Source organism: Bufo gargarizans, unplaced genomic scaffold, assembly GCF_014858855.1.
Source record: "Bufo gargarizans isolate SCDJY-AF-19 unplaced genomic scaffold, ASM1485885v1 original_scaffold_979_pilon, whole genome shotgun sequence".
NCBI lineage: Eukaryota > Metazoa > Chordata > Amphibia > Anura > Bufonidae > Bufo > Bufo gargarizans.
Window position 1 is genome coordinate 106,967 of NW_025334780.1, and position 14,724 is coordinate 121,690.

At 42.8% G+C, this 14,724-nt stretch overlaps 1 protein-coding gene across 1 annotated transcript in view; it reads right to left on the minus strand.

The window, feature by feature from the left end:
• Positions 1-14,724, minus strand: part of LOC122924277 (lipopolysaccharide-binding protein-like) — a 99,157-nt gene that overhangs the window by 75,861 nt on the left and 8,572 nt on the right. Inside the window, exon 6 of the mRNA XM_044275221.1 lies at positions 12,973-13,033. Within this exon, the coding sequence (XP_044131156.1) occupies positions 12,973-13,033 (61 nt within the window). The remainder of the gene's footprint in view (positions 1-12,972; positions 13,034-14,724) is intronic.

The following is a 14,724-nucleotide window of genomic DNA, read 5'->3' on the forward strand; positions in this document are numbered from 1 at the left end:
CACAATTTTTTACCATATTTAATTTCATCATCACCTACCGCGCTGCGGTTAAGAACGTCAAGGTGGATGCTTTGTCACGCAGCTTTCCTGGGGGAATTCTAAAGATCCTAGTCCTATTTTGTCTGAAGGGATGGTTATATCCGCCCTAAATCCTGACCTTGAGGCAAAGGTGTTAGAAGCCCAGGAAGATGCACCAGACTCGTGCCCTCCTGGGAAGTTGTTTGTTCCTTCTGAATTACGTCACAAGGTATTTAAGGAACATCACTGTACAGTGCTTGCTGAACACCCTGGGAGTAAATCCACTGTTGATCTCATCTCTTGTAGATTTTGTTAGCCGGGGTTGCGTAAATGTGTTGAGGACTATGTGTCAGCCTGTAGTACCTGTGCACGTGCTAAGGTGGCACATACTCGGCCTTCCGACTCTCTTCTTCTGTTGCCCATCCCGTCCAGACCTTGGACTAGTTTGTCCATGGATTTTATCACAGATTTACCGAATTCTTGTGCAAAAACCGTGATTCTGGTGGTAGTTTATTGTTTTAGTAAGATGGTGCACTTTATAGCATTACTTGCTCTACCTAATGCCAAAACTCTGGCACAAGTGTTTGTCAATAACATTGTGAAACTACATGGCATTCCCTCTGATGCAGTGTCAGATCGGGGGACTCAGTTTGTTTCCAGATTCTGAAAGGCGTTCTGTGCTTGACTGGAGGTACAGTTGCCCTTTTCTTCAGCTTTTCATCCGCAGTCAAACAGACAGAATGAGCGCACTAATCAGAATCTGGAGACTTACCTGAGATGTTTTGTTTCAAAGAACCAGAAGGAGTGGTCTTCATTTTTGTCATTAATAACCGTAGACAGGAGTCGACTGATAAGTCAAAATTTTTTGGGGCATATGGGTTCCATCCACAGTTTGGCACATTTTCTGGTTCTCAGTCTTCCGGTATTTCTGAGGAGGAAAGATTTTCCTCTTCTTTGTCTTCTATTTGGTGGAAAATTCAAAATAACCTGAAAAAGATGGGCAACAGGTATAAATGTGTGGTTGACAGCGGACACATGAATGGTCCGGACTTGAGAGTGGGTGATTCTGTGTGGCTGTCCACAAGAAACATTAAGCTTAAAGTACCTTCTTGGACGTTGGGCCCAAGATTTATTGGTCCATATAAAATCACTGCCATTATTAACCCTGTAGCATTCCGCCTTGAACTTCCTCAGGCTTCGAAAATTCATAATGTATTTCATAAGTCATTGTTGAAGAAACCTGTTGAGCCGTCCTCCTTACCTCCCGCTCCTGTCATGGTGGAGTGTAATTTAGAATTTCAGATCAGCAGAATGGTGGACTCCTGAGTTCTCCGTAGATCCCTCCAGTATCTCATTCACTGGAGAGGTTACGGACCGGAGGAGAGGATGTGGGTTCCAGCGACCGATGTGAATGCTAATCGTCTATTGAAAGCCTTTCACAGAGCTCATCCTGATAAGGTTGGTCCTTGGTGCACGGAGGTCACCCGCAGAAGGGCGGTACTGTCACAGTCCCTCCTGTGACAGAGGTCAGGAGAGCAAAGAGACTGGCTACACGTGAAGGAATCTAACAGCCTCTTTGGTTACTTGCTTCAGTTATTATTGCTCATGACCACACCTCTTGTTTCAGGTGTAGCTTAGTGGTCATCACACCTCCCCTATATAGTCTGACCTCACTCTTCTGGCTATGCGGTTGATAGATTCATTTGGATTTTGGAAGAGCTGTTGTGTTGTCCTCCCTGGAATCCGTGCTCATCCATCTCTTCAGAGGTTAAGTGTCTTGCTCCTTTGTGTCTTGTTGTCCCTCCCCGTGTATGTTGCTACTAGGCCTCAGGGAGACACTGGTTCCTGCAACTGGGAAGAAGCAGGTCACCTCAAGCTCAGCCTTTATCTATAGGGTTCCTTAGGGTCTCCAGGGTCTGAGGTTACGGTGTATGGCATTCCTACCTTCGGAGTGTGTCCATACGGATAGGAGACAGGGCAAAAAGTAGGGTTATTTAGGAGGTGACCCTTTCCCTTTTCCTTAGCATTGAGGCCTAGAGGCTCTTCCCTTCCCTCCTGTTGTCAGTGTGATGTTCCCTCCCATATCTGCAGCGACCGCTTTGTGCGAAAATGGATGAGGTGAGTATGTATTTTTTTTCGCCATTTTAGGAAACATTGATTCATTATCACAAAGCGCGAGGAGATTCAGCTTCAAGGCGGATCTAATTTTTCCTCTATAGATATAAAGATATCAGTAAGTGTGAGACTGTAAGTATACTACGTATGTGTACTGGCATTGTTACTTGGGTGATGGTGTAACTGCCGATTTGGCGACCTGTTAATTGTAGTGTTGCTGGCATGTTAGCATTCCTGATTGATTAAATGTTAGTATTGATTTGGAACTGGATGCCCTGGTGATAGAATGCTGCTTTGACGTTGAATAACATCAAGGGCAGGGGTCAGCAACCTTCGGCACTCCAGCTGTTGTAAAACTACAATTCCCAGCATGCTCCATTCATTTCTATGGGAGTAACGCCAGCCTTGTAACTAGAAGCATGATGCAGTGCCAGTGCAACATTCAGACACCTTTTTGATGAGGATTGGTGCCGCGTGATGTTGATTGATATATTCTGGTAGGGTATGTGATTATATGCACTGTTATGGGTTCCAACTTATTTATATAGACAAAGTGTGAGGTCCTTTTGCTTACAGGGACTTATGGCAATGGCGGCATTTGGCAATGACGGTAACTGTTGTTATTGGCCCGCCCTGAGTTATGCTGCAGGAGATGTGAAAGTTGAAAGAAATCTACAGGCTGTTGTACTATCAAGAGCGCTGTATATCATGTGACTGTGATCTCAACCTCTAGTGCTTGGCAAAGTGATGAATAATGAACCTCAGTGAGTTAGGCAACTTTCACACTAGCGTTTCTTGCGGATTCGTCATGGATCTGCAAAAAACCGCTTCCATTGCAATAATACAACTGCATACATCCATCATGAACGGATCCGGTTGTATTATGTCTTCTATAGCCATGACGAATCCATCTTGAACACCACTGAAAGTCAATGGGGGATGGATCAGTTTTCTATTGCACCAGATTGTGTCAGAGAAAATTGATCCGTCCCCATTGACTTACATTGTGTGCCAGGACGGATCCATTTGGCTCCGCTTCGTCAGGCGGAGTGGAATGGTGACTGAAAGGAAGCAAACTGATGCATTCTGAGCGGATCCTTTTCCATTCAGAATGCATTAAGGCAAAACTGATCCATTTTAGACTACTTGTGAGAGCCCTGAACGGATCTCACAAACGGAAAGCCAAAACGCTAGTGTGAAAGTAGCCTTACAGTATATGGCATATAGTCATACAGTGGGTTAGGCTATTGGACCTATTCTGGCCAGATTGATTTGTTACTAAGATTAAGGAGGAGAGATGTGAACTAACATGATACTGTGGTTGCCTCTGTAGTAATCTTATAACAAGGGGTTGAAGGAGGCAATATTTTTATGGGAGTTCTAGTGCCTTGGAGTGTAGGAGACCATCCAACTTAAGCATGGACTATAGGAAGTGGTGCAGGAGGACAAGACTGGATTGTGGGAAGTCCAGCAGCTGCTCTCCAAGAAAAATTGGTTCTCCAAGAATAGGCATTAGACTGATGTGACTTTCTTGTTCTTTCTTAATACCTCTGTAAAATGTGGCAGTGGAAGCAGTTCTGTAATATTAAACAGTTTTTTCAGAGAATTCAATACTAACGACTTGTTCGTTAGATAATATTTAATTGGTGGAGGTCCAACTTCCAACACCCCTGCTAATATGCTGTTAAAGGGGCTGCTGTGCTCCCATGAGTGCTGCAGTCTTTTCATACTATACCCTGTACAGCGTTATACTTTGTATACTTTGTATAAGTCATTTAATCAAAGGCCATTTGACAGATGGATATGATGTCATGGGTCGAGGAAGAGGCTGCAGCACTCACCGGAGCACTACTTTCTCTTCAGAGGGCTAAAGGGAAGGGGTCCTGGGAGGAGTCAAACCCTTGGAAAACCCCTTGTACTCAAGTGATGGAGCATCTGGTGACAATTCAGATATGCGTATGAGTTAGGTCTGTAGCTAAAGGTTCCCACATTTATCTAATACAGCAGAAGCATTGCTGTATTGATATTTCAAGATAAACAAAACTCACCTGTTCTATGGGTGGGAAATAATTTCTATCTCCATGTAGTCAGTTAAAAGTAACACTTAAACTGAGTATTGTCTTCTGCACAGTGAGTCATCAAATACAATGCATTCCAGAATAGGTTCTGTACTAAAGGTTTTCTCCCCATGATGTTCTTGGCGTGATTTCAGTCACGCCAGATAACATGTTCCTGCTTGTTTAAGAAATTAGAAGGCTATGGAATGGTTACACATTGTGACATGCTACCCCACCCTCGACAAAAACCTGTGACCCACCTCAAAATTGAATATCTAAATTAAGATGTGAGGGAAAGATAACCTGGGGATAAAATGAAATGTCTAGCACATAATGGTCAAGAAATCCTACTGTAGTGGAAAACATTCACAAAAGAAATCATATGGTCTGTATGCAGTACCCTGGACTTAGGGGTGTCTATAACTGTTTAATGTTATGTTATGTAATGTGATGCTATGCCATTTATTCCAGCAGAAGAGGTAATGATTGGCAATGTTTGGCGAGTGGGTTGGTCCTACTACCTGCCAGGGGGGATTTCAGCCTAATGAGACTAATAAGACTGCAGCCACGGACAAAAAAGACAAAGTGAAGTCTCAAAGAAAGCAGCTGTTGCTGGGAGATTCAATCATAAGAAGTGTGGAGCTTAAAGAAAATGGTTTTGTGAGATGTCTCCCTGGGGCTACTGCTAGAAGAGATAGAAGACGTATTATTAATATTGTTAAGCAAGCAAAGCAGGAAGGGGACGTGGATGTTCTTGTCCATCTAGGGACAAATGACCTGGCTTGCAATGAAGTGTCAGAGGTGAAAAAATCTTTTATCACACTTGGTAATGACGTACAGGATTTTGCATCCACCATTTCATTTTCTGAAGTTCTGCCTGTGCATAATGTTCAGAATGATAGGCAGAGGCGCATAAAGGAGTTCAACATATGGCTTGGTAAATGGTGTCAAGAGCAAGGATTTGGCTTTGTTTCTCATGATAGCTCTACTTGGAATAGAAAGGAACTGTACAAAAAAGATGGTTTGCATCTTTCTCTCAAAGGAACAAATGTACTTAGTGAACAACTCCAAGAATTTGCGAAAGAGTATTTAAACTAGGAAGGGGGGGGGGGGCAAAAGAGTGAAAATAAAAGAGTCCAATTGCCCCCCGAAACAATGCCAGAACAGGTCAGAAGCACAGAGGTTAAGAAATGATAAGCTCAGAGTCCTGTCTACAAATGCTCGCAGTTTAGGTAAAAAAATCAATGAACTTGGGTCAATAATGGCATCTGAGAATGTAGATTTAGTGGCTGTTACGGAGACATGGTTTAATGAAAGAAATGACTGGGACATAACCATACCAGGGTACTCTTTATACAGAAGAGACAGAGAAGGCAAGAAAGGAGGAGGAGTGGCCCTGTATGTGAAAGATAGCATTAAATCTAACCTAATACAAGTTGGTGAGGCCAACATAGAGTCAGTTTGGGTTACGTTGCAGTTTGCTAATCATGCAGTAACTCGTGTAGGTGTGATATATAGACCACCTGGTCAAGTTAAAGAACTAGATGATCTACTAGTTGAAGAAATAGCTAAAATGACAATGAAAGGAGAAGTTATCATTATGGGAGATTTCAATCTTCCAGATATAAACTGGAAAACCAAAATAGCAAGTTCTACCAGGAGTACAGATATTCTAAATTCCCTACTGGGGTTATCCCTACAACAAATGGTTGAGGAGCCAACCCGGAGGGAGGCCATTTTGGATTTGGTATTCACAAATGGGGATTCGGTATATGATGTCATTGTAGGCGAAACCTTGGGATCTAGTGATCACCAGTCAGTGTGGTTTAATATAAGAACTGTGAAAGAGTCCCACCACACAAAAACAAAAGTTTTAGATTTTAGAAAAACAGACTTTTCAAAAATGAAATTAGTCATAAATGAGTCCTTATCAGACTGGAACGGATTACATGGAGTCCAGGAGAAATGGGACTACTTAAAAGGTGCATTATTGAAGGCAACAGAAAATTGCATTAGACTTGTCAGTAAAAGCAAAAAAAGGAAGAGACCACTGTGGTACTCAGCAGAAGTGGCCCAAATCATTAAAAATAAAAAGCTAGCATTTTGTAATTATAAAAAAAACCAGAGCAATGAAGATAAGGAAATCTACAAGATTAGGCAGAAAGAGGCCAAGCAAGTTATAAGAACTTCTAAAGCGCAGGCAGAAGAAAAACTAGCTCAGTCTATGAAAAAAGGGGATAAGACATTCTTCAGATATATAAATGAAAAAAGGAAATTAAAACAAGGAATAACTAAATTAAAAACAAAGGACGGAAGGTATGTAGAAGAGAATAAAGGGCTAGCCGACTGCCTTAATGAATACTTCATGTTCAGTTTTTACAAAAGAAAAAGAAGGAGAAGGACCTCCACTAGAAAGGATGACTAATAAATCGTTTGATGCATGTGTCTTTACAGAGGAAGATGTTCTAAGTTTGCTGTCTAAAGTGAAGACAAATAAGTCACAGGGGCCTGATGAGATACACCCAAAATTATTAAAAGAGCTTAGTGGTGAGCTGGCAAAACCGTTAACAGATTTATTTAACCAATCATTAGTAACAGGAGTCGTCCCGGAAGATTGGAAATTGGCAAATGTCGTGCCCATTCACAAGAAAGGTAGTAGGGAGGAATCGAGCAACTATAGACCAGTGAGTCTGACATCAATAGTAGGCAAATTAATGGAAACCCTATTAAAGGATAGGATTGTGGAACATCTAAAATCCCATGGATTGCAAGATGAAAAACAACATGGGTTTACTTCAGGGAGATCATGTCAAACAAATCTTATAGATTTTTTTGACTGGGTGACTAAAATAATAGACGGTGGAGGTGCAGTAGACATCGCATATCTAGATTTTAGTAAGGCTTTTGACACTGTCCCACATAGAAGACTTATCAATAAACTGCAGTCATTGAGCATGGACTCCCATATTGTTGAGTGGATTAGGCAGTGGCTGAGTGACAGACAACAGAGGGTTGTAGTCAATGGAGAACATTCAAAACAAGGTCATGTTACCAGTGGGGTTCCACAGGGATCTGTACTGGGACCAATTTTGTTTAATATCTTCATAAGTGATATTGCAAAAGGCCTCGATGGTAAGGTTTGTCTTTTTGCTGATGACACAAAGATATGTAACAGGGTTGATGTTCCTGGAGGGAAACGCCAAATGGAAAAGGATTTAGGAAAACTAGAAGAATGGTCAGAACTCTGGCAACTGAAATTTAATGTGGATAAGTGCAAGATAATGCACCTGGGGCGTAAAAACCCAAGGGCAGAATATAGAATATTTGACACAGTCCTGACCTCAGTATCTGAGGAAAGGGATTTAGGAGTAATTATTTCAGAAGACTTAAAGGTGGGAAGACAATGTAATAGAGCAGCACGAAATGCCAGCAGAATGCTTGGATGTATAGGGAGAGGTATAAGCAGTAGAAAGAGTGAAGTGCTTATGCCGCTGTACAGAACACTGGTGAGACCTCACTTGGAGTATTGTGCGCAGTACTGGAGGCCATATCTCCAGAAGGATATAGATACTCTAGAGAGAGTTCAGAGAAGAGCTACTAAACTAGTACATGGATTGCAGGATAAAACTTACCAGGAAAGGTTAAAAGACCTTAATATGTATAGCTTGGAAGAAAGAAGAGACAGAGGGGATATGATAGAAACTTTTAAATACATAAAGGGAATCAACTCGGTAAAGGAGGAGAGCATATTTAAAAGAAAAAAAACTACCACAAGAGGACACAGTTTTAAATTAGAGGGGCAAAGGTTTAAAAGTAATATAAGGAAGTATTACTTTACTGAGAGAGTAGTGGATGCATGGAATAGCCTTCCTGCAGAAGTGGTAGCTGCAAATACAGTGAAGGAGTTTAAGCATGCATGGGATAGGCATAAGGCTATCCTTCATATAAGATAGGGCCAGGGACTATTCATAGGATTCAGATATATTGGGCAGACTAGATGGGCCAAATGGTTCTTATCTGCCGACACATTCTATGTTTCTATGAGACACAGAAAGGAGAAGAGAGTTCCTGTTTGGATAGTGGGGGAGTGAGGAAGCACATGTCAGAGTTCCCACTCCCCAGTACCATATCTTATTCCCCTGTGAGGGAAACTCAGGAACCAGGTATTCTTATCCTGTGAAGACAACGTAACCCAGCCTCAAGAAAAACACTTGAGAGACGAGACAGCAGAGTGATCAGACAGCAGAGGGATCAGCAAAATACAGCTTTACAGACTCTGCTGCAGAGTGAGGGTCAATGGCTCAGACAACCACCACCAAGTCCCAATACTACTGTTATACATTTACTTCAGGCCTGATTCTTCAAACTATATTTCCAATCCACAGGGAGCAACAACTCACCAGGAGCTCATTACATGTACTTTGCAGGATGAATTGCATAATAAGAGCACTGATCTAAGGGCAGTTGTTGTACATGGTAATTGGGGAATTGGAAGTTATGCTGAACCTGACCCTGATATGCTGGCAAGTATTGTGGTGCCAAGCAATGGTTCAGTACACTCAGAAGAGTGAGTAGGAGAATTGATAATAAGGAAAAATTGGTGCTAGAAGAAGAGATTGTGGAGTGAAAACTTTTGGTACTGAAAGGATATGCTGCAAGTGAGATGAGCAGACAGGCTGTACACAGGCAAAAGACAGAGAGCTTAAGCAGTGTAGTCTAACAAGGTCTAAGCATTGCCTCCATGAGACAAGCTGGTCTGCTGAAACCAGTGACTAAGAGGCCTAAGAAGCCAGCGGTGCTGGGTATCAAAACCCAAGTGTAGGCTCCATGACGTAATGCCAGTGAGCTGGGGAAAGACAGATTTTACTGGGTTGGTGTGGGCTGTACGTCAGACCTGAGTTGATAGCGTGAGACAGGCTGTCCAGAAGCCTGCTGAGTGGCCTGTTCAACAAGCCACTGTGAGAATACACAATTGGGCCAAAGACAGACAGTAAAGAGCCTTGTGAATACAGAATACAATACAATTATTAGTGGGTAGTGATGAGCAAATTTCTTGAAATTCAATTTGGATTCATTTTGGACAAACTGGTTGAACAATTCAATTTGTTTCAGAAAAAATCTGACAAGAATCAAAAGTGCTCTAATTGCCCTGAAAAGTTGTGGATGACATCAGTGGCGTGCCCGGGGGGGAGGGGGGGTGGGGGGTGATCCGCCCCAGGGGCCGGCTCTCACGGGGGTGACAGGTCCAGAAGCAATGAGCGCTTCCATCAATACAGATGGAAGCGGTCATTGCTGGAGCACTGACGCCTCCATACTGGGGCGGGGCACGGGAGCACATAGTTCCCTGCCTTCCCCACCGCCGATCACCACCATAGGCTTCACGCCTAGTAGGCCTGAGGCCTATGCAGTAGTGAAATCCCGGCGTGCGGGCCTGTGCCGGGACGCAACAGCACAGTGAAGTGTGCACGCTTTCCTCTGCGAGAAAGCGCCTGGACATAGGTAAGTATATTTAACTTTTTTTTTTCTTTTTTTATGTGCCAACTTTGGGGGACACAGGAGGACATGTGGGGGAAAATATTATGGTGGGATACTGTGTGGGGGCAAATAATTATCGGAGGGATTATTATGTGGGGCAACAATTATGGGAGGGATTACTATGTTGGGGCAAATTACTATATGGAGCAATGTGGGGGGCAGTGTGGGGGCAATTACTATGTAGGGGCAAAGTGGGGGATACTACTGTATGGGGGCAGTGTGGGGGCTATTACTGTGCGGGGGCAGTGTGGGGGACAATACTGTATAGGGGCAGTGTGGGGGACAATACTGTATGGGGGCAGTGTGGGGGCAATTACTGTGTGGAGGTAGTCTGGGGGAAATTACTATATGGGGCAGTGTGGGGGAAATTACTGTGTGGGGCAGTGTGAGGGAAACTACTGTATGGGGGCAGTGTGGGGCAAATTACTATATGGGGACAGTATGGGGCAAATTACTATATGGGGCAGTGTGGGGGAAATTACTGTATGGGACAGTGTGGGGGAAATTACTATATGGGGCAGTGTGGGGGAAATTACTGTATGGGGGCAGTGTGGGGGAAATTACTGTATGGGGGCAGTGTGGGGGAAATTACTGTATGGGGCAGTGTGGGGGAAATTACTGTATGGGGGCAGTGTGGGGGAAATTACTGCATGAGGGGCATTGCTATTGGGGAGGCACTGTAGGGGCAATTCTATTATTTCTGGGAACACTATACATGGATTATTGCCTAGAGCACAATATAGGGTGTTATTATTACTGGAGGCACTCTAGGGGACATTATAGCTGATGTAGACACTATAGGGACATTTGGGGTAATTTATCAAACTGGTGTAAAGTAGAACTGGCTTAGCTGCCCATAGCAACCAATCAGATTCCACGTTTCATTTCACAGCTCTTTTAGAGTTTACACCAGTTTGATAAATGACCACAATCATGTATACCGGGGCCACTATTCTTTTTCGCAGTATAGTACCTGGGGCATTGGGGGGTACAACGGGCACAGTATTGGGGGTGGCAGCAGGATGACACTGTGGGGACACCAGGATGGGGAGGTTGATGGAAAAATTGAGAAATCTAACGTGTCTGTGTAACAAACTCTGTAGAGACGAGATGTGGCTGAAAGAATTTGTCATGGTGGTCTAACAGAGGAGAAGAGGAAAGAGAAGGTATACATGACAGGAGATGTCCCTGGATGTAAGAGGTATGTGGTCAAGTATTGGGGGTGGGGTGCCACAGAAATGACCCGCCCCAGGTGCCAAACACCCTGAGCACGCCACTGGATGACATTGTGGTGTCTTCTAGGACTGTATGCAGCTAATTTCAAGCTAGCTCACACATCAAACCAGCATTAGTAATCTTAATGTGACAGCGACATATATGGCTATGGGTTAACGCATGACTGCTGGCGGTAGCAAACAGCCTCTTAAGAAATAAATTGTACTGTAAGATTTTTTATCTTAAAAAAAAAAAATCAAAACTTTTTGCAGCAAATGCCTACCAGTATATATGTACACACACGCTGCCTGGGAGCATGTGATCATCTCTCTTTATCTTTCCTGTCTTCTGATATGAAAAATGGCTGATGCCATTTTGAGAAATTTGCCTGAATCGAATGGCCAAAAATTCACTCATCTCCTACAAAATAAGTGATGCTCTTTGTTCTGCAGCAAAATATAATCTGGGTTATACAGAATACTGTTGTTATTAGTCAATGTGTGCAGTCTCTTAAAGGGACACTTCCAGCAAAAAGGGGTATTTTTTAAACTCAGTATTCATACAGGTCAAAAACATATTTTTAGTATTTTGGGCTCTTTTTTTTTTTTTCATTTTAAATTTATCAATACTATGCCATTGAAAAATACATACATAATATTGTGATTCTGTAACACTTGGCACAGACAGATACAACTCCTATATAAATAGGCAGGGGAATATGTTATCTGAAGTGTAGTCCCCATTATAATAGTACTTTTAGAATTGGGATAACAGTATAACTTATTGTTCTCTTGATATGCCTGGATAAAGATGCCCACAGAAGAGCACTGCACTGATCAATGTTGTGTGTGAGTGACTTATCATACCCTTCGCTCTCTGGTCAGAGTGCCTCTACATAAGTTCGGCGCATCCAGCGCCAGTCTAAGGCCTCTTTCACACAGGCACCATGTTTTTGGCCTGGATAAGATGCGGGTGAATGTGGGAAAATGAGTTTTGCACTCGCGTGAGAAAAGTCGGCATGTTCACAGAAGTTCGGGTTTGAGTTAGGTGTTGTGTAGATTGTATTATTTTCCCTTATAACATGGTTATAAGGGAAAATAATAGCATTCTTAATACAGAATGCATAGTACAATAGGGCTGGAGGGGTTAAAAAAATAAATAATAATTTAACTCACCTTAATCCACTTGTTCGCGCATTCCTCTTCTTTGAGGTATAGAACCTTTAATGACGTCACTGCGCTCATCACATGGTCCATCATGATCTTTTTTACCATGGCGATGGATCATGTGACGGACCATGTGATGAGTGCAGTGACGTCACCACAGGTCCTTTTCCTGTGCACAGCAAAGATGAAGACAGAAGAGAAGCCGGGCTGCGCGAACAAGTGGATTAGGGTGAGTTAAATTATTTTAATTTATTTTTTAACCCCTCCAGCCCTATTGTACTTCGCATTCTGTATTAAGAGTGCTATTATTTTCCCTTATAACCATGTTATAAGGGAAAATAATAATGATCGGGTCTCCATCCCGATCGTCTCCTAGCAACCATGTGTGAAAATTGCACCGCATCCGCACTTGCTTACGGATGCTTGCGATTTTCACACAGCCCCATTCACTTCTATGAAAAATCACTTCGGTGAAAATCACCGCTCATCTGCACAGCCCCATAGAAATCCGGATTCAGTGCAGGTGCAATGCGTTCACCTCACGCATTGCACCCGTGCGGAAATCTTGCCCGTGTGAAAGGGGCCTAAATGTAAGCCAGCTTCCATGTTGTCTTACATTTAGACCATTTTCTACACCTAAAACAGGCGTAGAAAATGATGAATGCCGGCCCATCCCCTTCCCTGCCCATGACACGTCCACTTTTTTAGACTTGGAGTGAGCAGGGTAAAGTCGCAGATTTTAGCGCAAATAACCTTTGCGCCGCAGTCTGCAACAGAAAAACACCTAATATAGGCATATTTTAGTGGTATCACATATAAAAATGTAGCTGATTAATTTAACAAGTCATAGGGTCTTTAAAACTAACCTTGAAATGTGGCCAACTCCTTCTGAAGAATTTTAATTGCTTCATTCACTCTTGGACAGAGCTGAGAAACGTACCAACAAGCATAGTTAGTATTAAGCACAGACCACCTTAGGCCCGTTTCACACTGCCATTATTAGTTCTGGCAGAGAACAGGCTGTGGGAGCTATCTGGATAAAGCATTGCAAGTTGTTACCAGAATACCCACAGGCCCCACTGAACTGCAAGAACAGCCTGCCTGAACTCATAAGGGCAGTGTGGAACAGGCCTTACAATGAATATTTAGTTTTACCACAATATATCATAAGAGTCAGGGAGGGATTCCCATTGAAACATAACCTTTAATATCACAATTAAACCTATGACAATGGAATAACAAAGCAGGCAAGCCCTACTGTGGGGATACATATGTCTAGGCTTGTTATCCCATTGCGAAAATTCATAGGTTTTAATTGCAATATTCAAGGGATTTTTAAGGTTCCGAATATTCATGGCCTATCCTCCGAATAGGCCACCGATATAAGGCCTTCTTGCACACGACCGTATGTAATTTGCGGTCCGCAAAAAAACGGATCCGCAAAAAATACGGATGACATCCGCGTGGATTCAGTATTTTGCGGAATGGAACAGCTGGCTCCTAATAGAACAGTACTATCCTTGTCCGCAATGCAGACAATAATAGGACATGTTCTATTTTTTTGCGGAACGGAAATACGGAAACGGAATGCACACGGAGTAACCTCCTTTTCTTTTGCGGACCCATTGAAAAGAATGGTTCTGTAAACGGTACGCAAAAATAATGGAATGGAAACGGAATGCAAATACGTTCGTGTGCAAGAGGCCTACCTGGTGAATGTCCAATTCTCAGTGTCCCTGTAGATCAGCTGTTTGAAGGGACCGAGGTGTTCTTGTATTTGCTGTGGGTTCTTCATTGCAGGGCAGGGTATTGCTTCTTTGTCCCATTCAAGTGCACTACTAAGTAGATGACATGGAGGTAAACAATATTGAGACCAAGTGCAAGTGAATGGAAGGAAGCTGCAATTCATTGCACTGACACTACTAGGTAGGGAGGGTAGGTGCTTTGAGTGAGACCCCGACAATCTCATATTGATGGCCTCTCCTGAGGATAGGACATTCATATTTTGAACTCGGAAACCTCTTAAGTATCACAATTAAAACCTATGACTGTTTATAATAGGATAACAACAAGGCATCCTGGAAATATACACATTGACCCTATTAAAATTGATAATTGTCTTAAGTAAAAAAAAAAAAATGGGATTTTAATTTTTACGTACTATGGCCCAGTTGTAATAGGAATTTAAATTGTGTTCTCTGTTGATTATGTTTGTAAACAATCCTGGGTATTGCAATTTTGCTTGAAGTGGTTGCCACCAGATGGCGCTGTAACACCATATAAGTCCATATAAAACTCTTTAAAGAGGTTACCCAACCCCTATAAATAACCCCCCCTAGTGCCTGGACCCCTCCTATAGGTTATTCTTAGCCCGCTCCCCAGCACCGGCGTCGCTCCTGATCACCTGCATAACCCCTTTAAGCAAACAGTGCCTGGAAAGGACACAGCAACTAAGCTGGGGGTATGGAGAGTTTGCCAAAGAAATTACATGACAAAAGGAAAGTCCCAGTGGAAACTGCTAAAAAAAAATTGATATTGGTGGAGCCCAAGAAGTAAACTTCTGTGCAGCACCTGTGACATGCAACTGAAGAGGTGGAAGGCATGTTGCAAGAGCACAG